Source organism: Protopterus annectens, chromosome 9.part0 (genome assembly GCF_019279795.1).
Source record: "Protopterus annectens isolate FY-2018-M chromosome 9.part0, PAN1.0, whole genome shotgun sequence".
Lineage (NCBI taxonomy): Eukaryota > Metazoa > Chordata > Ceratodontiformes > Protopteridae > Protopterus > Protopterus annectens.
This window is the reverse complement of record NC_056743.1, coordinates 1,942,574,646-1,942,602,292: the sequence shown is the minus strand read 5'-3', so window position 1 is coordinate 1,942,602,292 and position 27,647 is coordinate 1,942,574,646. Positions and strand designations below refer to the sequence as shown.

At 41.7% G+C, this 27,647-nt stretch overlaps 1 protein-coding gene across 2 annotated transcripts in view; it reads left to right on the top strand.

Annotated features, from left to right (window-relative positions):
* The window catches only part of RNASEH2A (ribonuclease H2 subunit A), an 859,137-nt gene that overhangs the window by 785,973 nt on the left and 45,517 nt on the right, over positions 1-27,647 (top strand). For both annotated transcript variants that reach the window (XM_044084751.1, XM_044084750.1), the window contains exon 7: positions 13,554-13,677. In XM_044084751.1, coding sequence (XP_043940686.1) covers positions 13,554-13,677 — 124 coding nt within the window. The remainder of the gene's footprint in view (positions 1-13,553; positions 13,678-27,647) is intronic.

The following is a 27,647-nucleotide window of genomic DNA, read 5'->3' as shown; positions in this document are numbered from 1 at the left end:
TGTGTGTGTGTGTCTGTGTGTGTGTGTGTGTGTGTGTGTGTGTGTGTGTGTGTCTGTGTGTGTGTGTGTGTGTCTGTGTGTGTCTGTGTGTCTGTGTGTGTGTGTGTGTCTGTGTGTGTGTGTGTCTGTGTGTGTGTGTGTGTCTGTGTGTGTGTCTGTGTGTGTCTGTCTGTGTGTGTGTCTGTGTGTGTGTCTGTGTGTCTGTCTGTGCGTGTCTGTCTGTGTGTCTGTGTGTGTCTGTCCGTGTCTGTGTGTTAGCCTGATTTTTAGTAAGCCTTTTGTGAATAATTACTGGTCACAGTAATTTTTTCTTTGAGATTTCAAGGCTCTCTTCCTCTGGGTACAGTTGTGATTCAGACAGACAGCATGTCGATGGTCTGGTATCTGAGCAAACAAGGAGGAACCAGGTCTTACCCCTTTTGTCGCGAGGATCTCCGAGTAGGGCAGTGGGCTGTTTCTACCCAACGCTTTCTGTTGGCAACGCGCATCCCGGGGAAATCCAATGCGATAGCAGACAAGCTGAGCAGGGCAATCTTGTTTCCCCATGAGTGGTCCCTCAAGAAAGAAACAGCGGACAGGATATTCCGCAGGTGGGGCCAGCCTTGCTGCGACTTTTTGCCAGTCACAAGAACACGAAATGCAGAAGCCACTTTGCCTCGATTCCCCCTCCGAGAGAAGCCCGAAGGGATGCACTCGTACACGATTGGCCTCCAGGTCTTCTCTATGCATTTTCACCAGTCCCGTTGATACCTCAAGATTCTACAGAAAGCAAAAACCCTGGGAAGGACCATCATTCTAATAGCCCCTCATTGGCTTCATCAGATTTGGTTCCCCTTCCTTCGACTTCATCTTTTGGTGGACCCTTGGAATCTGGACCCAGTTCTGGCCCTTCTGACGCACTTGTCAGGGGAAATTCATCCCCCTCTGCAGTCCCTGAAGCTGACAACTTGGCTGCTCCAATTCCCATAATAGCCAGGTTCCATAATCTCTCCACTGAGACAAAACATATCCTCTTATCCTCTCATAAATCTTCTACTAGGAAGCTATATCTTAGCAAATGGAAAACATTTTCTATATGGGCCTCTAAAAACAATGTTGATCCTTACCAAGCCCCTGTGGCCTCCATTTTAGAGTTCTTGACTATGATTTTTAACAAAGGAGCTGCAGCAGCAACAGTTCGGGTTCAATTGGCTGCTATTTCTAATTTTCATCTTGGATTTGAAGGATTGAATATTATGTCTCAAGTTATCCAAAGCCTTTCTCAAAGGGACCTTTCATATTAGACCACCTGTGAAATCTCCCTATTCTCCATGGAAACTAAATGTTATGCTTACCCACATAATTCTTCTGCAATCTGAACCAGCTTCCTCTTGTGACCTCAAATTTTTGTCATGGAAAAACATCTTTCTAGTAGGTATTACTTCTGCCCGCAGAGTGTCAGAGCTTCAGACTTTATCCATCAAGCCTCCTTATTTGATATTCCATGCTGGCAGAGTCTCACTTAGAACAAACCCCTCATTCTTGCCCACAGTTTGCACTGAAACCAATCTCAACCAAATTATTGATTTACCAGTCTTTTTCCCCAACCATTCAAACAATTTAGAGTACATGCTTCACAAACGTGATGTTCACAGACAGCTCAGATTTTATTTGGATAGAACAAAAGACTTCAGAAAATCAGACCAGCTTTTTGTTTCATTTTCAGACTCCAGGAAGGGTAGACCAGTGGCTAAAATAACTCTGTCTAAATGGTTATCTGATTGTATCACCTTTGCTTATACAGCTGCCAATATGCCTTTGCAACATAAAATTAAAGCTCACTCAACCAGAGCGGTTTCTACATCATCTGTGTTTTCTGCCAGACTTCCTATTGATAACATTTGCGCAGCAGCCACTTGGTCAAAACCTCATACCTTTATCACTCATTACAAAGTTGACAGGGCCTCCAGGGACAGGGCCTCCTTTGGATCCACGGTCCTGAGAAATATACTCACGTGAGCCACCCGAGATTGATGGTGCTTGGGATGTTACCCATCAGTAAAGAATGAACTGCGAGATAGAACATCACATAAAGAAGTTATGTACTTACCATAACATTCCATGCAAGTTGTTCATCTCGCCTTCATTCTTACGTCCCTCCCTCCTACCCCCTCCTTGGGCATTCCATGTGAGTTGTTCATCTCGCCTTCATTCTTACGTCCCTTTCTCCTACCGCCTCCTAGGCTGTTAGATGACTGAGATGCTGGATCCATCCTGGTTGCTCAATCCTTCTATACCCTTTCTTGGGAGTGAAAGAATGACATATGGTATTATTATACGCAGCAAACAAGATCTGAGGTAACTCTAGGTGCATCATGGGATAGGGACTTGGCCTCGAGCTATTTGAAGACCTCGAGCTTTGCAATTGGCCAGCTCTAAGTCGAGCGATCGGCTCCGAACCCATCAGTAAAGAATGAAGGAGAGATCAACAACTCACATGGAATGCTATGGTAAGTACATAACTTCTTTTTTTCTGTTTCTACACGTTTATGTTTTTGGTTCATACAGTTGTCATAGTTAAAAAAACGCTGCAGACTGTAACATGTACTTATTTTGGTGATGTGAAAATTTGTGGTTAGGGTAGAATGTGGATTTTCTTCATATTTTATTTGACCATAAACTAATCACTCTGGGTATCCACATTCCGCCCCCACCCCCGGTCAAAGAACCCACCGTGAAAAACTTTTCAAAAGCAAAGTTCACTTTACTTAAGACCAAGGTGGAAAGTTTCAAAGCCCCCATGCAAAAGGATAACACTGCCCAAGCTGCAAAATCCTTTACTAATGCACTCTACGGGCACCTACAAGAATGCATGGATCGTGCTCTCCCAAGCAAAACCAAGACTCATTCCTCCAAGAAAAGGAAACCAGTCTGGTGGACCCCTGCCATAAACAAGCTATACAATAGAAGGAGGAAACTAGTACAGAAAAGAGTAAAATCCCAAGAAGGGAAGACATCCCTGATCAGTATCAACAAGAAACTACGATCCCTCATAAAATCATATTGATCCACTGGATACATCTCTGTACAAGGCAATTGATGATATCGAACTTGGTGGCAGATGCGAGTCCCTGTTGGCGAAAAAACCTTTGGGTGACGAGGAGAAAATGTTCTGAAGGGACGATTTGTCTTTTCTGACTGAGCTGTGCTCTCAGATTTATTAAACGCTTTCCATTCTCTTGAAGTTTGGTGTTGGCTCAACTGAAACTGCTGGATCCAATTGAAGCACTGAGAATCTGAGTTGCTACTGACAAGTATTATGTCAGGCCGTCTATTATACCGCTGGCAGCTCATTTTCCTAGTCTCTTACCAGAACACATGCTGGATACCCTTCATGATCGGTGGAGAATACTTCATTTTGCCAAAGATTCACTCAGCCATCTGGCTAAGTGTGATTCACCTAACTTCTAGAAGGAAGTTGGTGGTATAAAGGATGGCAACAACGAGTGCAAATTTGGAATAATTTCCAACTTTATGTGCATGCTGTTAGCTTTGCCGCATTCCTCTGCTTGCGTCTGGAGAACTTTTTCACAAGTTAATCTGATAAAAGTGAAGCAGTCCAGTTCATTGAAGTGTTAGTGTTGCACAGTTGCTGACAGAATTTTGGCAAAGCAGTCAGTTATGCAGACAAGAATGTCATCCCCCATCCATCCAGTCATTTGTCAGGGATGTCATGGAGGAAAGATGCCATTCTCAATACACTGAATATCAACAGCAGCAACAATCAGAAACAATTAATGTTGTTCTCAGATCCAGCAATAACAGCGAATCAGATTAATACATGCTTTCAAAGGGTCTAATAGAGACGTTATTGTAACTTGTGAACATTGATGTAATCTCGTATTTTCTTTGTCTGTTTATACTAAGCATTTATCTTTATAATAAATAATTGTTTTGTGTAAATACATTTCATGTATCATCACATTTTTTTCAGAATTTTCAGTTATTGGGGATTTTTAGTACAATCTTGGTATATTTTTGTGGCAAGATCTTGGGATTTCTGAAAATGGAGAGTGGGAGCACTGAACCCAACAACAGCAGGGTGGAAGCGTGGGAAAACATTTAAAAAAATTCTGTGGGACTCACAAGAGACACAGCTGTGGTTTGTTTCCAAGTTTTAATATGCAATTAAAAGCAGAATACAAGCAAAACACGGTGTAAAGAAAACAAATCACAGAATATAAAATAGAAGGCAGTAAAGTAATACAAAATACAAGAAACCAAAAGCAAACTTAACCTTTCCATCACAGCAAACTGTGTTAGTCTTGGTGAGCTTTTCCAGTAAATAAATGTCTGTAGTTTAGAGTTTCTTCTTCATGTAATAGCATATACTGACATATGATTAGTACTGTTTGAAATTTCAGTTTAAATTGAGCTTTAAACATTTCATAACGCTGGTAAATTGGAATATTAGCACATGATTAATTATTCAGTTACAGCATAAAGTAATATGAATACAACATTAACAGTTGCATATGGTTAACAGTTCTTCATTTTGTCTAAAACAGACTAATTAAGTGGCCAAACATAATGTATAGATCTTGATAGGAACAAAAAGGTATTAATTTTAGGTTGGATATTTATTTGTAACACATATTTTTATATGTCCTTATAGAGGTTGCTATCTCTCCTACGTTTTTCACAATGCTACCATCATTATTTTAGTTTCTTATATGTTTTTGTTGACCAGTTTAGTCCCATTTGGCCCTTGGTCTGTTTTCATGTGAGACCCAAGGTGGTACTCATAATGACTAGGGGAATTTTAGGTCTATGCACCAGACAAGAGTCCTGTACTATTTTCGAGTGGAGGAAAGCAAACACTTAAACCAGTACAGCATCATATAGGCAGACAAAGAGCACCAAGGAGAGCTGTTTCTGTGACAGAGGTTGGAATTGTTGAGACTAGATTAAAACGGTCACAGAAAATGTATTGTCAGATACAGTTCTTGTAGAAAATATTAAGACAAGCCAGATGATAGTAGTGCTTTATTAGAGTCAGATTTTGGATAAACGCAGCGAGTACTAAAGCAATTGTCTTTTGTTTTCCAGATTAAAACGCCATCCTGTGGTAAGAACGTTAAACAAAAAAGGAAGCCTGTTAATAGTATGTTATACAGGCTGGAATGGTTTCTCTTTTGGGGTTTACTTTGAATGAAATAAAAATGCTTATTAATTTAGGAACATGGCCATGTTTTATGGCAAAGTCTGTTTCTTTGCAACATGGAACAAATGTGTGGCATGAATTTAAATGTGCAAATAAGAAAATAATTGAAGGTGCAGATAGGACAGCTGATGTCCGAATGGACAGTAAGAGGCATTTCTTGGAGGTTTGTTGCTCAGTACAAGAGCTGAAGCAAATACTAGATCACAACAAAGTGTGAAATGGGGAATGGGAAATGGGAAATTTATCTTTCATTAATGGTGAAAGACCTTAAAATTTGACATTTTACTGAGTGTTATTTGGGCCAAAAAGGAACTGTGAAGTATTAGGGATGACTCAAATCGCATTTTCATTTTGGGGACATGGATTCCATGATAACTGATAGTACAAAGCACCGTTCCATTCAGTGTGGTGAATATTATATCCATATTTAAACATACATTTGTTACCTCTTAAGAGTTCACCTTTCCCTCACTGCCTTGCATGAATGTAACACAGACAATTGTACTGGTGTACATTTCACCCTTAGAAAACTTTTGATATGTGATTTATAATTACATGCAAAATCTTAATTCCTTCAGTAAGGCAGTAGTATCAGAACATTTCATGTCCCGGTGGTGGATTAACTTTTTAAAGAAGAATATAAATAGTGTATACGCAAGTAAAAAAAGAGGGGAAAATATAACGAATATGGAATGTTAATTGGCAGTTATAAAGAGAAGCTGTTAAAGAATTATGTCAGATATGAGTAGAGTGATGAAAAGTATTGTAAAAAGGGTGACAGAATAAGAAAAAACTATGAATATTGTGGAAAAGTATGTTAAAAATACACATAGAGGATGGTGTACAGGAGCGTAATGCATAGTACGTTAAACAGTTGAGTAAAGAACAGAAACAGTTTGCAGTAATCTAGAAATGTGTTAAAAGAAATAAATGAAAGAAGCGCACTAGGGCCAAATGGAATAAGATATCCTTTTTATAAGGAAATTAAGGAATGATTAAAAAAATGATTTATAGAATGAATAGATGGGGGAAGGGGCAACAGATGAAGAAATACATATAGGGACCACTAACCTTATCTGGAGAAGAGAGAAAGAAATCAATCATGTTGGGTAGTAGTAGTTTTGAACATTTTACACAAAAGATTTCATAATATAATAAGGGAAGTAAGAAAGAATGATATGTATATTATCAGAAAGCAACTGAAAGATATGTCATGTATAATAAAAGTAATTGATGCTGTATGGTAGGTAGTATTAAGCATAAAGGATTAAGGGTATGAGCCATTAATGGTAGGTAGTATTAAGCATAAAGGATTAAGGGTATGAGCCATTAATGGTAGGTAGTATTAAGCATAAAGGATTAAGGGTATGAGCCATTAATGGTAGGTAGTATTAAGCATAAAGGATTAAGGGTATGAGCCATTAATGGTAGGTAGTATTAAGCATAAAGGATTAAGGGTATGAGCCATTAATGGTAGGTAGTATTAAGCATAAAGGATTAAGGGTATGAGCCATTAATGGTAGGTAGTATTAAGCATAAAGGATTAAGGGTATGAGCCATTAATGGTAGGTAGTATTAAGCATAAAGTATTAAGGGTATGAGCCATTAATGGTAGGTAGTATTAAGCATAAAGGATTAAGGGTATGAGCCATTAATGAGCTGCTTCCTGTAGTCCAGATTTGCCTACTGTGTGATGCTGAACAGGTCACTAGACCCGACAATTTTGCCTGGCTGAGTCCGGAGCAGGACCATATGGATCAGTGCTTTATCCCAGTAAACAAGCAAATATAAATATTTCTTGTTCTTTTATTTATCATATAATTTAACAACATTTTTGTGGTTACATAAGCCATGGTGACCAAGAATACTCCAACCACACAAAGACCAACTAAGTAACTTATGGAATGATACAGGGGAAAAGCTAGATGAGTTTATAAGTTTTAATCTGACGTCACTCTTCACTTAATCCTTGACTGTGGGTTTGGTTCCATATCTCGGAAACCAACTTGGCCATTATTCCAGCTCGCACCTTCCAAAAACTCTCGAGTTTAACCTTATGCATAATGCTCCTCTCAGGATTACCTCAGATCTCAGTTGCCGCTTTGTGCCAGATGCATTTTTACTGCTGGCTCTCAAACAAACTTATTTCATCAAAACTGTAAGTGTTCTTTCTTCAAAAACCTTTGTTAGTTTTTCCTTATCCATTTTTGCATACCCAGCTCCTCTATAGACTCTTCCTTTAACACAAATAGTGTTTTTCTTCTAAATGCTATCGTTGGTAGTTCCCCCTCTCTTTTGCTTCTCTTCTTTATCTTTACGGTATACTGTTAGTACCATTGTTGGTACTTTTTCTATCTTTTTTAATTACCGGTACAGTAAACCTTCTATAGCATTGTTGGTACGTTTCTTCCTAGCTATCTTAAAAAAAAAAATAAATAAATAAAAAATGAAACTCATCTTCCCTTCCCTTCTTTCCAACTTATGTTTGTGAGTGTGTGTCTCCCCTTTGACATGGCTGAGAAGGATAAGGGTACTTCTGGCTTCAAGAGATGTCAGAAGTGTGATCGGAAATTACCAAATTCTGATGGGCACTCTGTGTGCGTCTGGTGTTTGGGCCTGGTGCACCTTCAAGAAGACTGTGCTATTTGCCATGGTTTCAGTCACTGGGCCCTTGTGGAAAGAAAAAAACAAACTGGTTTTAAAGGGCCTTATTAAATGTAGCTTTGAGGCCATATCTGTGTGTAACAAATCTAAAACTGACATTAGCTCCCCTTCTTCTTCCTCCTTATCTAAACATGTAGGATCCAAGAAGAGGAGCCAGTTGGTTCCAACAGTCTCTTCGGCACCACCAATTAAAATTACTAAAACTTCCCTGCTTCCCACAGTTTCAGTGCAACCTACTGTGAAACTGCTTCCACCCCCGGTGCTGGTCTCTGCACTGATGATTTTGGCACCCACTACTGTTATGACAAAATGATTTTGGTGCCTTCCTTCTCACTCCTTGGTTCCAGCTGTTTTGGGACCGGAGGAGTTTTCATTTCAAGATGGGCCCCCACGCAAGATACTTACCATCATTAGACCCTTTTCCAGACCAACCTCCAAACCTCTTCTTGAAAAAACCCTGATCTCACATTGGTCTCTTCAGTCCATTCTACCAAGAGCCTCATGGAATCTGATGTTTTGAGGCTGGTGGACCAGCTCCTGGAGGCAAGTGGATTAGCCACTTTGTCTGTTCCTAGCTCCCCTGACTCTAGAAGCTTACTGATGTTGAATCAGACCATTCCATTGTTTTTTCCTAGGCCGTAGAATTCCGAAGGGAGAACCCTGAATTCCCTTGATGTACAGAGACTGCTGAGATTTTACTTGCATAGAATAAGTGAATTCAGGAAAACTGTCCAGCTAAATTGTAAAATGAAAGGAAAGTATGCCTAAAAAACAAACAAACCCTTTCCAAGTGCTGGGAAACTGCATTGCCTTTTGTTATCACTATCATAAGAAAGACGTACTGGGCCACAAACGGGCACACACTAGTAGAGCTAGGGCTGTCACCACTGTATTCTTTAGGGGATTTTCTTCTCAGGCCATCCTAGAAGCAGCAACCTAGCCCTCTGCATACACCTTTTCAAAGCATTATGACTTGGGGGTGGCATCTAGACTAAGAGCAGGATTTGCCTCCACTGTCCTGCAAGGACTGATTTTTAAAGCGTACGTCCACCTCCTTCCTACTCACTGCTTTGGTAATCTTCCAAAGAATGAAGGCTGCAACAGTGAATCTTATGTTGAACATGGTACAGGTGTGTTAGGAAATTGCCTTTGAGTAGATCACTGTTGAAGTTCAGAACACTGTTGAAGTTTAGGTTCCCTCCCACACTTCCCCTATGTTCGCTTGTCTTTCATGGGGTTGGGATGGCAACCCTATCCTTTCATCCTCTACTTTATGTCAAAGCAGACACTCATTCGTGTTTTCATGAACCATTCTCCCTGGAGCTTCAGGACTGAGGTACCTTGGAGTGGACGAGTTTGACGCTGAAGCTATGACCTGGTCCGCTGTGCTGTAGGGTTAGGGGACTGCTGCTGTAGTTCTGTACTGGGACAAGGAAGATCCAAAGATGGCATCAGCCGATACACACTTTGTACTACTGATGCCTTTACACTGGAAGTTGGCCGGAGCCTATGTGGGGAGGGAAGAGTTTTGGAGGACTGGCCAGCCGCGGGCTACCTGCATGGTAAAATATCCAAATATTGAAGACTGCAGCAGTGCAGCTACTAAAATATGTACATTTGTGGTCAGTTCTTAAAACAGCTATACTTTAACTTCCCCAGTAACTTGGTGCATAGTCCTTTAGGACGCTTGCTGAAGTGTGCCTTATTGCTCGAGTTGACAATGAAAGTAGCAAATTTACTGTGGACCTATTTGGGCAGCACAGTGACTTTGTGATAAGGTCCATGTCACGGCGTTAGTCTACATTGTTCAGTCCTAGGTTTGGCCACTGTCAGAAATTTGTATGTTTTCCCCATATGTCTGTTGGTTTTGTCTAGATAATTTGGTATTCCCACATCTCAAAAAATGATGGTTAATTATCTACACTAAAGTGTTAATGTATATTCAATGCCTTGGGTTGTGACTGAAAGATTCAGTGGTCCAGCCCCCTTACCCAATTAGCAAATGATACAAATGTAAATGTAATTAAAGTATCTCATATTTTATAGTTTTTGCTTCAGTCATGTAGTTACTGCTGCCACCCACATTTGAGGACACTCGCTAGACTTGGTCTTTCAGCTTGCTATTGCAACTGCAGACCTTGAGGTGGAAACAGTTTATTTTATTTTTTTTTTATTTTATTTAACGTTTGTTAATCGGGAAGGTGGACTGGTCCAAAGACCCTTCTCAGCCACAATCCTAGCAAAATGCATAAATACCAACTTCAGACTCAATAGACATACAGTATAAGCCTGCAGAGTATAGTATCATCTGAGGATATACTGTTGTAGGCATGCAGTACAAAACTGCAGAGTATAGTACCATCTGCGGATATACTGTTGTAGGCATGCAGTACAAACCTGCAGAGTATAGTACCATCTGAGGATATACTGTTGTAGGCATGCAGTACAAACCTGCAGAGTATAGTACCATCTGAGGATATACTGTTGTATATAGTACCAACTGAGGATATACTGTTGTAGGCATGCAGTACAAACCTGCAGAGTATAGTACCATCTGCGGAGATACTGTTGTAGGCATGCAGTGCAAACATGCAGAGTATAGGATCATCTGAGGATATACTGTTGTAGGCATGCAATGCAAACCTGCAGAGTATAGTACCATCTGCGGATATACTGTTGTAGGCATGCAGTGCAAACATGCAGAGTATAGGATCATCTGAGGATATACTGTTGTAGGCATGCAGTGCAAACCTGCAGAGTATAGCACCATCTGAGGATATACTGTTGCAGACATGCAGTGCAAACCTGCAGAGTATAGTACCATCTGAGGATATACTGTTGTAGGCATGCGGTACAAACCTGCAGAGTATAGTACCATCTGCGGATATACTGTTGTAGGCATGGAGTACAAACATGCAGAGTATAGTACCATCTGAGGATATACTGTTGCAGACATGCAGTACAAACATGCAGAGTATAGTACCATCTGCGGATATACTGTTGTAGGCATGCAGTACAAACATGCAGAGTATAGTACCATCTGAGGATATACTGTTGTAGGCATGCAGTGCAAACCTGCGGAGTATAGTGCCATCTGAGGATATACTGTTGGAGACATGCAGTGCAAACCTGCAGAGTATAGTACCATCTGTGGATATACTGTTGCAGACATGCAGTGCAAACCTGCAGAGTATAGTACCATCTGAGGATATACTGTTGTAGGCATGGAGTACAAACCTGCAGAGTATAGTACCATCTGAGGATATACTGTTGCAGACATGCAGTGCAAACCTGCAGAGTATAGTACCATCTGAGGATATACTGTTGTAGGCATGCAGTACAAGCATGCAGAGTATAGTACCATCTGCGGATATACTGTTGTAGGCATGTAGTACAAACATGCAGAGTAATAGTACCATCTGAGGATATACTGTTGTATATAGTACCAACTGAGGATATACTGTTGTAGACATGTAGTACAAACTTGCAGAATATAGAACTGTCTGAGGATATACTGTTGCAGGCATGCAGTACAAACATGCAGAGTATAGTACCGTCTGAGGATACTGTTACAAATACACAAATAGAGAAACTTGTACAGTATGCAGACAGCTTGTCCACAGATTCTGAGCTAGTATGAGAATGGTTTCTATGTAAGATCTCTAGCACTGTCCTATCAGGCCAGCTCCTTAAGGAAATCAGTGCTAGTGACCCCTAGCTACAACCCATAATGCAGAAGGAAGTAGTACTCTGGGTCGAGTAGCTCCAGGGCATGTGTGCCCTAGTCAGATGACTTCTCAAGAACCATGATGTGACTGAGCTTATTAGGGTGTGTCAGCTGAAGCAGTGACTACAGCACAGATGAAGGACAACTTGTGTTTTAGAAGACTGACTTTGCTGGCATGCTCATTGTATAGCATACGGAACAGAAGTCTCACAACAGAAGGCAACTTTCTTGTTTGTCAAAATCTCTGTTGCATCTAACTGCCCAGCGAGGCTTTTCCAGGTGGTGAGTACACTGCAACTGAGTGTGGTTTTTCTTCTTGCGTATTAATGTGAGAATTTTGCTCACATTTGGTGGATAAAGTTGCCAAGATCAGGCAGCACCCTTCTTCAAGATCCATCGTACTTTGCAGTGGTCCTTGTGTGAATAAATCGATTTTTTGTTGGGCAGTCTTTTGTTAAGTATGAAGAGATCATGGAGGTGGTTTCATCTGTTTGACAAGCCTGTTGTGATCTGGAACCCAGGGTCTCTTGGCTGGTTATCCTTTAATTCTGAGTCCAGTTATTTGCTTTACATTCTGGAAAAGGGGGTGGATGGGTGTCATTCCATTCAGAAAGAGGTTTGTATTACTCCATTACTTGTAGGATCATAGGAAGTTACTTGGCTAATGGCCCTAGGACCCTTACAAGGCTAGCTATGTTCTACCCTTAGTTCCATGATCAGCACCTATTGCCCCTGTCCATGAGCGACACAGGTGGAACCCCCTGGGTGAATTTACGGTTACCCACCCAATCGTCCAGATTGTGTTTGAAGAGGGCCAATGAGGCGCTCTGTTTGACCTGATGTGGGAGTCTGTTCCAAAGGTGTGGTAACCTTTGGGAGACTAATCTGTCCCTCCAGCAGGTTCTATTAATGTCACATACTGAAGGAACCATTCTTGGATTTGTCAATTTGGAAAATATATTTTGTTTATCAGAAAGTGGTTTAGACATTTGTGTGTTCCTACTTAACATCTCATGACATATTTGAGCTTTTGTCAGTTTGGTATTGGATTAAAGCACATGACGGAGTCTGCTTTTGTGCCATTTCATTTGCCGTATATGTTTGCTCCTGCAGGAGGTCATAAGTAGCTTTCATAACTGATGCTGATAGTATTTATCTATGCCTCTCCGTTATTGTTAGGTGCCACTGCAACACTTCATCGCTGTTGTCTGCCTGGATACTGTTTTAGAATGTATGACCTTGAATGACTTAAAATTTAACCCAGCAAAGAAAAGGCAATAATCATACATTACACATTAACCCCCCTATACACACACACACACACACACACACACACACACACACACACACACACACACACACACACACACACCTTTCTTTTATTTTAAGAAATGTCATTTGGAATTTGCATTTTCTAAGTAGCATCTTTTCATGATTGTTGATGATAGGCTGATGCTGAAGGACCATGTATCAGCTGTCTTCAAGACAATCTTATCTCCATTTTGAAAAACATTTCTTGTATATAAGCACTTTATTCCTTTGATGGCTCTTACAGCTGTTGTTCTTGCTTTTATCTTTTCACTTGGATTGCTGTAATTGGAATTAAATTGGAGAAAAGTGGTGTGTTATAACTGGGAGTTGCTGAAAATATGTATTTGAAATATTTTGAAGACATATAAATGCAAGAGGTGAGGGAGCATAGAACAGGAGAGCTTTGTTAAGAATTTAGAAGAATGTAATAGGAAGATGTTTGCCCTATTAATGTACATAAACATCCATTTAGTAAACCACACGCTTTAGATTAAGTTCAGTTGGATAGGTACTGGGTGGGACGCTTAAGTTGACGTAAAATAAAAATATGTTGGTGTAGAGTAATATGTTGAATGTATACACTGGAGATATTTTAAAGTTCTGTAACAACAAAAAATTGTTATATGTGTGGATCACTATTCTTTCCAGATCCAAAAACAAAAGAATGGCTAGCAAAATATTTGGACCCAGTGTTTGGCTATCCCCAGTTTGTTCGTTTTAGCTGGAGCACAGCCCAGGTCATCTTGGATAATAAAGCAGTTCCTGTTCGCTGGTAAGTACCAAGAACAAGTTAGTAGTCCTAGACTATTCTGAAGTAGTTTGTACTAATTTAATGCTGCCACAGTTTAGTAATACAAAATGACTGACATTTTCTTTCTGAGATAGATTGTGGAGAAAACTGTTGAGACCATACATTTTATTTTGAACTTTAAATATAAATGAATAGTGATGCACTTGAAATGAATTGTTCCAGAAGTTTTATTGCATGGTAAACGAGGACTGAAGAATACCATAAGTGTGTTATGCATATAAACAGATTCAGAGAGAACACAGGAGCTGAATGTTGAGGTTGTGTGAAATATGGTCAGCTTTGTGTATGCAGTGAGTAAATGATGACTGAGGAATTCAGATATTTCCAGATGTTCATTGTGTTACACTGCTGCAGTCATCACACTTGGGTTATCCTGCCGTCAGGCGGTCCCGCAGTCGGCCAGAGTTCCAAAGTCTTGGTCAGGCGTCGGTTGCTGTCGCTTCTTCCCTGACGTCAGTGCGCCAGGGGGTCTATAAGATGCATCCGATGTCATTTTCTTCAGTCTTTCTTGCTGTGCGGTGCCCGAAGCAGAAACAGTTCGTAAGTGCCGGTCGGCCGACTCCTGAGATTTTCGAAGTCGAATTTCAGATCCGAAGTCTTCAGTAAAGCTAAGTACCCCGCTGGGGAAACTTTTTTCTTGCCTCGGACCGATGTCAGAAAAAGTTAATAATTGTATTTCTTGTGGGAAGCAAATACCTCATAAGGACTTCCACTCTTACTGTATTCCATGCCTAGGCCCTGATCACAACGTCACTAGTTGTCAGTTTTGTGCTAGATTTAACAAACGCACTATAAAAAGACGTTTTGATTTTGCTTTGCACTACTTTGGCCGAAGGTTCAATTATACTATGCCGTCGGATCAACCGGCGTCCTCAATACCAAAAAAACGCAAAGACAAGGATAAAGACAGGCATCCGAGGTCCAAAACTGACGACGAAACCTCTTCTAGGCCATTCGCCGGTTCTCAGTGAGGCGCTTTCACAGCCCCTGACACCCGCTACTTCAGAGCCACAGGCCGCTTCCGACTCCCACATGGAGACAACTAGGCCTCTGGAAACTCAAGGTATTGGGCCTACGGAAACTAATCCCTCAGATGGGTCCGGAGCCGCTGAGCAGGCATCGGCTTCTGAGGGTGTTTTCAGACCTTCACAACTTACCATTAAAACAACAGCCAAGACAAAGGTACCATTAAAGACAAAGAAACAAGTACAGCATTCTCCTGGACAGTCCTCCATGCCTAAGAAACAGATGCTTAAAATGGCCGAAGACCTCATTACTCTAATCAGGGGTTCCCATCCCCCTCCTGTGAAAAGGCCTAGGCAGGATACAGACTATGATTCCTCTGATCAGGTTTCCATTTCCTCTAATTCCTCTTCACACCAGGGATACTCTCTACCCCCCTATGAGGACTTTGATGCTGAGGAATCTATCCCTTCAGCCTCTCCTCCTGAGGATTATTCTTTTGGGGAAACTTTGCATACCATGAGGGAGCATTTCCATTGGGAAAGTCAGGATTACTCAGAATCCAAGAAAAGGCTCAGGGATTTCCTTTTATTGCCCCAGAACAGGCCGCTGGCTATTCAGCCTGTGCTAGACATTGTGGATGATGTGTTCTCTGAATCTAGCTTATCTTCTGATTCTTTGCCCCCTGATCCAGCCAAGCCAGACAGGTATTGTAGAGTCCCTGACTCTCACAAGTTTCTTTACAAAAACCCTTCTGCGGATCCAGAAACTATTTCCCAGGGTCCAAAAGGGGTTAAGGCTTCCATTGCAAAAAATCCAGTACCCTCTGACAGAGATTCCAGAGCTTTGGATAGATGGGGGAAGAAAGTGTACACTTCTGCAACTTTAGCAGTAAGAGCTTTAAATTGCCAGTTTCACATGCTTAAGTACCAACAATATTTAATGGCTCAGTTAAAACAGAAAATGCTTGCAAGCTCAGAAGCTCATGATTGTAAAGAAATGCAGGATTTATTGCATGCAGTTGAACAGGTGGGAAAACATACTCTGCAATGTGGTTTTGATGCTTTAGAGGCCTCTTGTAGAGCCGCAGTTACAGGTTCTGTGATTCGAAGACATGCTTGGTTAAAAGAACAGAGTTTACCTGATCATGTTAAGGCAAAATTATTGGATGCTCCTTTACAGCATGATACCTCGTCGTTTGGTGTTAAGGCAGAAGAGGTGTTAAAGAAAATGGAGGATAAAGCTAAATCTGTGCAAATAGTCAAGGATTTCTTACAGGTACAGCCACATCGGTTTAGCAGAAATTGACCAACAAAGAATTGGTCCTTTCCAGTGTCAGACAGGCCACAGAGAGGAAGTTACAGATGCCCAAGAGGCAGATCTCAACCCCAAGGCTCTAACAGACAATGAAAGTGGGGCACCTCAACCCCAAAAGGAGGTGAGGACAAGTCTCAACCTTACAGGAAACAGTCACAAATGAGTTTCCCCTTCGTATGCCAAGCACGTCCCTTTTGAAAGCCCCCTTAGGGGGAAAACTAGCACTTTTTTCTCAAAACTGGCAAACAATCACCCAAGACAAATGGGTTCTGAATATTGTGTCTCAAGGTTACAGGTTCCACTTTCATACTTTACCAAGGCTAAAAGGAATGCCAGACCTGCCACAAAATCAATGGGCAGAGGCACAAAAACAAATTTCAGCCCTCATGCACATGAGAGCTATTCAAAAAGTACCACAACAAGAACAAGGACAAGGATTTTACTCAAGACTCTTTCTGGTCCCCAGAAAGGACAAGGCCTGGAGGCCCATACTAGACCTTTCAATTCTGAATACTTACCTGGATATTCCAAAATTCAAAATGTTGACATTACAGCAGCTTCTGCCCATGCTGGGCAAGAAGGCTTGGCTTGTTATTCTGGACCTCAAAGAGGCATACCTGAATGTCCCTATCCGACAAAATTGCAGAAGATGCCTCCGATTCAAAGCTGGTACAATGCACTACCAATTCTCTGCACTGCCCTTTGGCTTATCTAGTGTGCCCAGGGTCTTCACAAAGTGCCTGGCACCAGTAATTGCATTTTGCAGACAAAAGGAAATTCAAATATATCCATACCTGGACGACTGCCTCATTCAAGCAGAGACAAAGGACATTCTTCTACAGCATCTGGCGTTTGTAAAAAGGTTGCTAATTTCTCTAGGGTACACAGTAAACGAAAAGAAGTCAAAACTAGTGCCCTCGCAACAGATTATATTCCTGGGTGCTAGCTTAAATACAATGGCCCAGGTGGCTTACCTCACGCCAGACAAACAAGTTCAACTAACACATTATTTTCAATTACTGGCAAAAAAGTCCCATCTCCCTGCAAGAAAAATTCTGCAGGCCCTGGGATTCATGGCATCCTGCATACTACTAATACCATATGCCAGACTGCATATGAGGAAATTACAATGGTACCTAAAAAGTGTTTGGACTCAACACTCTCATAGTTTAGAAGCAGTAATACCAATGATTCCCTGCCTACAACAGGAGTTTCGATGATGGGCACAGACATGTCACTTAAACAAGGGTCAGCCTTTTACCCAACCCACAGCCAGGCAAACTCTAACAACAGATGCTTCGGATTACGCCTGGGGAGCACACATGGCAGGAAAATGCATTCAGGACAAGTGGACCACAGACCAGATGCATCTTCACATCAATCAAAAAGAGATGTTGGCTGTTCAAAAGGCCCGAACAGCTTTCAAGGATCTTCTGCATCCAGGGCAATTATTACTAAAGACAGACAACACCACAGTTATGTGGTACATAAGCAAGGGTTCACTCATTCTTATCCCCTATGCAGGCAAGCCATGACCTTGTGGAACACAGCTCTAGCGTATCAAATTCACCTGCAAGCACAATTCCTACCAGGAAAGAAAAATACTCTGGCAGACGATCTAAGCAGAAATATCATGGACCCTCACGAATGGAAATTGAATCCACAAATCTTCAGCATGGTAACACAAAAATGGGGATGCCCAGACATAGATCTTTTTGCCTCCCCACTGAATTGCCAACTACAAAAATTCTGCACAAGGACTTATCTCAAACAAGCATGGAAAGTGGATGCTCTTCTGTTCAGCTGGAAAAACCTAAAAGTTTATGCCTTCTCGCCACTGCCTCTCCTTTCAAAGGTACTCCTAAAAGCCAGACAAGAAAAACCACAGATGATCCTGATTGCTCCGGACTGGCCATGCCAGCACTGGTACCCTATCTTAAGGAACTTGGCTCAAGGCCCACCATGGATTTTGCCTCAAATTCCACACCTTCTGACTCAACAAAACAATCAGATCCTGCACTGCCAGCTCAAAACCCTAAACCTGGCTGCATGGCAGATACATTAGTCAAACAGGAAACACCTCTCTCTAAAGCTGTTATGGATGTCATTTTGGAGGCCAGGAGGCCGAACACCAGGAAAGCTTACTCACAAAAATGGAAGAGATTCTGTGCCTGGAACCAGGCTCAAAGCCTTGACCCTATTGTTCCAAACATTCCTCAGATTTTACTTAACTGAGATGCTGGACAGAGGCCTATCCTTCTCATCAATTAAGATCCACGCCTCTGCCATTTCAGCACATTACAACATGGATCCTCCTTTATTCTCTCCCTTGCTAAAGCAGTACCTCAGAGGAGCTAAAAACATAACACCGCCCCGGAGAGCACCAACACCAACTTGGGACCTCAATTTCGTTTTGGAAAAACTGACCCTACCACCTTTTGAGCCAGCCAATACAGCCGATCTAAAATTCTTATCATGGAAAACAGCTCTGCTCCTGGCAATAACTTCAGCACAAAGAGTCTCAGAGCTACAGGCATTAATGGCAGTGGAACCTTTCATAATTTTTCATCAGGACAGGGTTTCTTTAAGGACAAACCCTACCTTTATGCCAAAGGTGATATCTAGTGTGGCTCTTAACCAAACCATCCATTTGCCAACTTTTTATCCAAACCCCCAGAATAAAGGGGAGAAACTTCTGCATTCTTTGGACATACACAGGCAGCTACGCTTCTACTTGGACAAAACAAAAGCTTTCAGGAAAACCGAGCAACTGTTTGTAGCATATGCTGCAGGATCACAGGGCAAGGCTATCTCAAAGCAGACTATATCCAAATGGATAGGACACTGTATTCGTTACTGCTACACATAACATGGAAAATCAGTCCCAAATACCATTAGGCCACATTCCACCAGGGCAACAGCCACTTCAACAGCCTTTCTCAGAGGAGTACCTACCAGAAATTTTGGAGGCTGCAACTTGGGAGTTCAGTGCACACCTTTACTAAGCACTACCACGTGCCTCTTTACTCTAAATCCAGAGCAGGATTTGCCACTGCAGTTCTGCAGGGCCTTATAGCCAATCCTAACTCTTTATAGACCAGCCACCCAACCTTAGCTTTGGGATTCTACCCAAGTGTGATGACTGCAGCAGTGTAACACGATGAACATAGTACAGTTTTGTACATACCATAAATGTAGATGTTCGAGTGTTCACACTGCTGCAGTCCAGGTTACCCTCCCTCCATCCCCGCTGAACTAGCTGGACTTATCTAGACCTTTCTATCCTATACAACCTTTGTGGTGTATTTGCTTGTAACTGAAGGTATTGCTTTTATTTTATATGTATATTTTCCATTAGCAATATATATTGCCTACCTGTTTGGGGCACCTGACTTCTGGGGCAAGAAAAACTGAAGAAAATGGCATCGGATGCATCTTGTATACCCCTGACGCACTGACGTCAGGGAAGAAGCGACAGCAACCGACGCCGGACCAAGACTTTGGAACTCTGGCCAACTGTGGGACCGCCTGACAGCAGGATAACCCAAGTGTGATGACTGCAGCAGTGTGAACACTCGAACATCTACATTTATGGTAGGTACAAAACTGTACTTTTGTTGCTTTATTTCTGTTCTACATCTTAGACTAGCAATGTCTTTCAACTTTTGCCAGTTAGGCCACAGCTGCTCACCGGTCCGCACATTAATCGGCAGTGGAGTTTTTATGGTCTCGAGTTGACAGCCCTCTGCCTAACCTTCACAGAAGGCACATGCACGTGCCCACACACACATGCACCTACCTGCATGTCTTTAAGACTCACTCGACCATTGGGAGGACATGCAGACCCTGTACAGAAGATGCTCCAGCAGAGAATTGAACCGAAGATCCTCTTGCTGTGAGGTGACAACGCTAACCGTTGTTCCACTGCAGTTAGACTGGACTGCATTATTTATTTTGATGAAAGCACACAGCACTTTTTTTTCTTGAATGTTTGAATATGGTTGACACATTATTACATGATACAATTCATTTATAAGCCTAGCCAGAGTGTGTCTGCTTTCGCTGACCCATTGTTTAATTAACTGATCCTCTGTTGAGCCGAGCCAGTGAAGTAATCCCTGTTACCCATCCACTCGTCAAGGTTTCTCTTGAACAGTGTTAGTGAGGGGCTCTGCCTAATATAGTTTGGAATTTTGTCCCAAAGCATGGGGAGTCTGTGACAGGAATCTATCCCTCCAGCATTTTCTATTTATTGTTGTGGCGAGGTTTAGTTCACTAGAGCGCGTGGCTCACAGTGACTTGGATTTCTTTAGGTGGAGCATGTCCATCAATTCTGAGTTGGACATGGCTTTGTAAGTCAGGCAGAGATCACCTCTGAGTAAGCGATATGCCACTGAGTACAGCCAGAGTTTTTTCAGTCGGGCTGCATAGGACATATGTTTGAGGCCAGTAATCCTCTTGGTGAGGTACTTTTGTGGTCTCTCCAGCTGTTGGAAGTGTCTTGTGAGGTACAACCCAAGTGAGGCATTGTACTCTATGATGGGTCTGATGAGTGATGAGTAGAGGGGCACTATAACCTCTTTATTTCTAGATGCGAACCCTTTAGTAATTAAGAAGGGCCACATAGAAGGATTTCCTAACTACTTTGGCAATATGATTGTCAAAGGAGAGATTACTATCTACCTGGGTTCCCAGATCTCTTATTACCTCTTCTGTATTAAGGGGGCTGCCACCTATGTGGTAATTCGTGGGTGTTTTGTTTTTCCCCAAAAAGGATGACTATGCATTTTTTGGCATTTAACTTGAGGCCATGACTTTGACACCAGGTGTCCGTCTCAGTAAGGCCCTTTTGGAGGATGTCTGTGTCAGCCGGAGAGTCAGTTATGCTTGGAAATTTTAGCTTTGCCTTTCTCTGTACTAAACAGTTTGGTGGTTCTGTCTGCTCTGCAGTCAAAAGAAAGAGCAGTTCTTGTTTCCTAGTTTTAAATGTACACAGCACTCCAAGTGTGCCCTCCTCAGTGCTGTGTACAAAAGAAAATGGCATCTGCTCCTCTGTAGTGTACACCACTTTGCAGTGGAACACAAAATTCTACCGGTTTCAGACACAGGCCTTTCTTACTTTGCTGTATACTAGCTATAAGATTGGTTATTAATTACAGCCAATTCCTTCCTTGGTCTTCCTGGGATTTACACCCCCCCCCTGCCTTTACATTACATCAGCACTTTTTTTCAAGGCGAATTCTTGTAGCAGCATAAAATTTGAGCTTTCCAGTTATCTCATTTGCTGTCTATTTTTCCAGCTTTATCTGCACCCTCACCCCCACCCCAGCATTAGGATTCATGCTGTCTGCATGCACACAAGTAATTCTAGCATTAACTAACCAAATATCTTTTTTTTCTTACTTTGGATTTATTAATATGTGAACTGTCTAATCACAAAATTTATATATATAGTCGGGTATAATAAATTTCCAACAGTAGTTTCAGATAACACTTATGTGATAGTTTTACTAAGTACTAATATCAAAGGAAAATTTACAGTATGTTCAGTTTCTAACAAAGTCAGTAAAGATGTTTACTGGCTACGGGTAGGCAAAGATGTGTATGTACCTTACCTGTTACCCATAAGGAAGCATTATGCAGTACATAAATGCTGGATTTCTTTTTCTGCTATATTCAGTTCAGCAGAATCTTTATCTCTTTCATTCCCATGCTTGGATTGGAGGTGTTATTTCATACTCTATATTCTTTGGCAGCCATATTGTGCATGTTGCACTAAGTTTATGTACTTGTACCTCTGCAAGATCTACAGCAATGTACACATAATTCCAACTAGGACCTGTTGGAAGTCCAAGGACAGTAACAGTGATCCTTGGAACAGCGGAAATTGCCAACTGGGTATTTTGGAGCATTCCCCATACTCCGGTGTATATATTGCTATTGGAGTTGGTTCTGAATGGGGGCTGCAAAAATGATTTTAAAAAGAAATAATTTAATTTTGAATATGTTGGGACTCGTAGTATTGGTTTCACGCACTTTCAGTATGGTGTCAGCTGGCACACACCACAGAGACAAACAACTGAGCTGGAAGAATATGCCCATCCTCTTCTCCACTCATTTCAACTGCATCTGCTGAATGAACTAAGATTGGAAGAGCTCTGTTTGGATGCCTGCTTTGTGATGCATTCCCTTGCTACACACTGCCTCTTCTAAACTGAATTAACATTGCTACTAGTCCAGAAGACAACAGGGGCGTGTGACAGCACATTCCAGTCCTCAGTCCCACCTCCCTGTTCAAAGTAAGGTCTTCAGAATTCTGACTTTGTATACCCTGAACGTGCTGCCCCACGGTCTAACTAAAACCTGACCCCAGATTTCTTCAAATGTGGTATATTTAATCATCTTATGACACAAGCCTCAGGTTGATGTCAACCTCAACTAACCCTTTATTTTGCAAGGATCACCTAAACTTAACATTTAGAAAATAAAATAGCACTTAAAGGAACTAAGGTATTGGGAGCAAATAACTAGAGAGGGAATAACTAGAGAGGGAAAGAGGATATAATGTGAAGACACCAAGAATTTATTTGGACTGCAGGTTAGAGATTGCCTTCCCTATCAGGGCTTGATATCAAAGCGTATGCAAACAGAAGGAAATTGGGAGTCGTAAATGAAAGACCATTACTGGTAGAATTTTTAATAGACTCTAGAACAGAAGCTGTCATTAAAAAAGGAATAATTAGTGAAGCATGTAAAGTATTGCACAGTAACCATACCAATCTATCAGAGGAGGTTAGAAAGGATTGGGAAGAGAGACTGGATAAGCAATTCGCAAAGAAACAATGAGAGGATGTATGTATGTCTCCCAAATATGCAACAAAATCCAGAAGATTTAGGATTTTTGCCTGGAAATGTTTACATAGATATTTTTATACCCCCAAGTAGACTGCAGAGAATTTTTCCTGAGGTAGACAGTAAATGTTGGAGGAGTGAATGGGAAGAAAGAGGTAATTGGGAACATATTTTCTGGGAGTGCAGTGAGTTGGCGGACTTTAAGGATTCCCTGCGGGCTGCACTGTCTGAGTTGCTGGGTGGACAGATTGGTCTGACAAGGAAGATTATTTTTCTGAGCTATGATACAGAATCGGAATTGCCTAGACATAAGGCCTTGCTGTGTCTATTAATGGTGGCTGCTAAAAAACAGTTACTAGAAGATGGAAATCCAAAATCTAAACCAACTATACTGGAAGTACTGAATATAGTAACAGAGGTAAAACAACTGGGATTGAGATCTTTAGAAAAGGGTAGGAGCAAACTACCTAAGAAAAAGATAGGAATTGAGGGAACAATACATACAATGGAGGAATGAGGCCTAAAAGGCAGCAGAAGTTAAATGAGCTATGTAATGCTTGCAACTAAGATTGTCAGTGTGGTTTGTTTTCATTTATATAAATATATCATTGGCTATGTAGTAAATGGTTTAATGAGGATGTTTCTTGTTTTAAAAAAGTAAGAATTGAATATTTTATGTAATATTGCTTGGGTTATATGATATATAGCAATATATGTGAAGAATAATGTTTATGTTACTATAGTTTGATTACTTTTATATGAATGTGAATTTGCCTATGTCACAAGTGATAATTAAATAAAAGTGTTTGAAAAAAAAAAAAACACTTAGTCAAGTGTTTGTCCAGTAAAGGCATAAATGAAAAAAAAAACATAGTCAAGTGTTTGTCCAGTAAAGGCATAAATTTAAGCAAACTGGCATATCAGGTCAAAAAAAACGAAGGGCAGGTAGCCATGATTTAAGTACCCTTCTCTACAGACAATCTATTCATAAGTCACAGAATCTGCAGATACAGTACTAGGAACAGCCTTAAATATTGTCACCAATGCTGTTACCTTTCTTACATCTGTATATCTGTAGAGTAATATACGACCAATAACAAAGTATTGTATTGTCAGTAAAATGTGTGCATGATCTGAATAAGTGGCAAATCCTGCACAGTACTAAGATAACGTACTGAATGTGATGATCTGAAGTAGTTCACTTCATTTTATCTGCAACCTGTGGGTATACGGATACGTATCGGATCCGAGCTAGGCAACTTTTTTTTTCTAGCATCTGTTCCAAGCTCCGAGCTCCTCCCCTTACCCATAATGCCCTACCATCTCCTATCTTCCCCCAGATCTCGTTTGCCGCACCAGTAGTGTGCATCATGGTCTCCTTTGCTCTGAGCTCAGGGATAGTAAGTGGTATTTTTTTCTGGTATCTAGGTGTGCTTGAGTGAATTTTCTCCCCATGTGTAGTGTCTTGCTTGGTCGTCGGTGTTTTAAAAAAAAAAAAAAAAAGGTTTTGTAGAGGAGTAGTAGTTAGGCCTGCCCTTCCCCTACCTGTGTTTGTGTGTGGTTTGTTGGATAGGTAGTGTTTGTACCTTTGAGTGCAGGACTACGGCTGATCAGCCAAAGCCTGTCTTCAAAAAATGTACAGAGTGTGGCCATAAGCTCTCCCCGGCTGATGGTCACACTCTGTGTGTAATTTGCTTGGGAGTGGCACATTTGTCCACTCAGTGTGCTATCTGTTCTGGTTTTAACCCGAGAGCCCTTGGAGATCGGAAGGCCAAACTAGTTGCTAAAGGCCTTCTCCCTGCTGCCATACTGGAATCTGCCTCAGCCTCGGTCTCTAGTGATGTTCTTCGTGTTTCACTGTTGCAGTCATTACATTTTGGTAATCCTGCTGTCAGGTTGCCCTCAGTCGGCCAAAGTCCTGGGTCATGCATCGGCTGCTGTTGCCCCTTCCCTGACATCAGGTCGTCAGGGGTATAAAAGATGTGGCTGACGCCATTTTCTTTAGTCTTTCTTGCCGCATGGTGCCCGAAGCAGAAGCAGTTCCAAGTGCCGGTCGGCCGACTCCTGAGATTTTCGTGTTAGAGTTTCAGATCCGAAGTCCTCAATAAAGCTAAGTACCCCATTGGGGAAACTTTTTTCTTACTCCAGACCGATGTCAGAAAAAGTAAATAATTGTATTTCTTGTGGAAAGCAAATACCTCATAAGGATTTTCATTCTTACTGTATAACTTGACTAGGCCCTGATCACAACGTTTCTGATTGTCGGTTTTGTGCTAGATTTAACCAACGCACTATTAAACGTCGGCATGATTTTGCTTTATTTTGGACGCCGGTTTAATTATCCAGAAATATCGTCGGATAGCCATCCGACTACCGGAGTTCACAAAAAATGCAAAGAAAATGAGAGAGATAGACAACCGAGGCCCAAAACGGACGACGAAGCTTCTCCTAAGCCAGTCGCCAGTTCTCAGTGAGGTGCTTTTGCAGCCCCTGACGCCCGCGACGTCGCAGGCCACTACTGACTCCCACGTGGAGTCGGCCATGCCGCTGGAAACTCAAAGTATTGGAGCCTCGGATACTATTCCTTCAGATGGGTCCGGAGCCACTGAGCAGGCACTGGTTTCTGAGGGTGTATTCAGACCTAAACATCTTTACATTAAACCGACTTCCGCTTTAAAGGCAAAGACTAAAGCACCTTCTAAAGCAAAGAAACAAACTCAAGAGCCACGTGGTCAGGCCTCTATGCCCAAAAAACAGATGCTCAAAATGGCCAAAGACTTGATTACCTTGATCAGGGGTTCCTATCCCCCTCCTGATAAGAAGCCTAGGCAAGAGACTGACTATGAATCTTTAGATCAGGTTTCCATTTATTCTGATTCCTCTTCTGATCAGGAATATTCTCTTCCCCCTATGAGGATTCTGATGCTGAAGAATCTATACCTTCAGCTTCTCCTCCAGTGGACTATTCTTTTGGGGAAACCTTGCATACCATGAGGGAGCATTTCCATTGGGAGACCCAAGATTTTTCAGAATCTAAAAAGAGGCTCAGGAATTTCCTTCTACTACCCCAACATAGGCCACTAGCCATTCCACCTGTGTTAGACATTGTAGATGTGTTTTCAGAGTCTAATCTTACCCCTGACTCCTTACCTCCAGCTCCAGTTAAGCCTGACAGATATTATAGGGTTCCTGACTCTCGTAAATTCCTTTTTAAAAACCCTGCTGCAGACCCAGAAACTATTTCACAGGGTCCCAAAGGAGTTAAGGCTTCCACTGCAAAAAACCCTACCCCCTCTGACAGAGATTCTAGGGCACTGGATAGATGGGGAAAAAAGGTTTACACATCTGCTACCTTGGCTATAAGGGCCTTAAACTGTCAGTTTCATATGCTCAAATATCAGCAACATGTCATGGCATTGCTTAAACAGAAAATGTTGTTAAACTCTGAATGTGCAGAAAACAAGGAAATGCAGGATTTATTGCATGCAGCTGAACAAGTTGGAAAGCATACTTTGCAATGTGGTTTTGATTCTTTGGAGGCCTCCTGCAGGGCCGCAGTTACGGGTTCTGTAATTAGGAGGCATGCTTGGTTAAAGGAACAAAATCTGCCTGATCATGTCAAAGATAAATTATTAGATGCACCTTTACAGCATGATACTCTGTTTGGTGTTAAGGCAGAAGAGGTGTTAAAGACAATGGAGGACAAAGCTAAATCTATGCAAACTGTCAAAGATTTTTTACAAGTACAGCCACCTAGGTTTAGTAGAAACTGGCCAACAAAGAATTGGTCCTTTCTTGTGTCAGACAGATCTCAAAGGGGCAGACCCAGGTGCCCTAGAGGCAGATCCCAGGCACAAGATTCATACAGGTCAAAGCAATGGGGTGCTTCTACCTCCAAAGTTGGAGAAGACAAATCACAACCATACAGGAAACGGTCCCAATGACTTCCCCCTGCCTGCTCCAAGCACTTATCTCCTGTCAGCACCCTTAGGGGGAAAATTAGCACTTTTTTCTCAAAATTGGAACATCATAACCCAGGACAAGTGGGTTCTAAATATCGTGTCACAAGGCTACAAGTTCCATTTCCATACCCTGCCAAAAGTAAACGGCTGGCCAGATCTGCCAAAAAATCAATGGGCAGAGGCACAAAAACAAGTCTCATCCCTCATGGACATGGGGGCCATTCAACAAGTACCAGAGCAAGAGCAGAGACAAGGATTTTACTCGAGTGTTCTTGGTACCCAGAAAGGACAAGGCCAATACTGGACCTATCTATTTTGAACACATTCCTGGATATACCAAAATTCAAGGTGTTGACTTTGCAGCAGCTTCTGCCCATGCTGGGCAAGAACGCTTGGCTTGTGACTTTAGACCTAAAAGAGGCATACCTGCATGTCCCAATCAGACAAATATGCAGAAGATACCTCAGATTCAAGGCTGGCTCAATGCATTACCAATTCTCTGCACTGCCCTTTGGCTTATCAGGGTCCTTACAAGGTGCCTGGCACCAATAATTGCATTCTGCAGACAAAGAGGAATACAAATATATCCTTACTTGGACGACTGTCTAATTCAAGCAGAGAACAAGGACATTCTTCTACAACATCTGGCATTTGTGAAAAGACTTCTAACATGCCTAGGGTACACAGTCAACGAAAAGAAATCAAAACTAGTACCCTCTCAAGAGATAATATTCCTGGGTGCAAGCTTAAATACAACTGCCCAGATGGCTTATCTCACGCCAGACAAACAAAGGCAACTGACTACCTATTTCAAAATGTTGGCAACAAAGGCCCAGT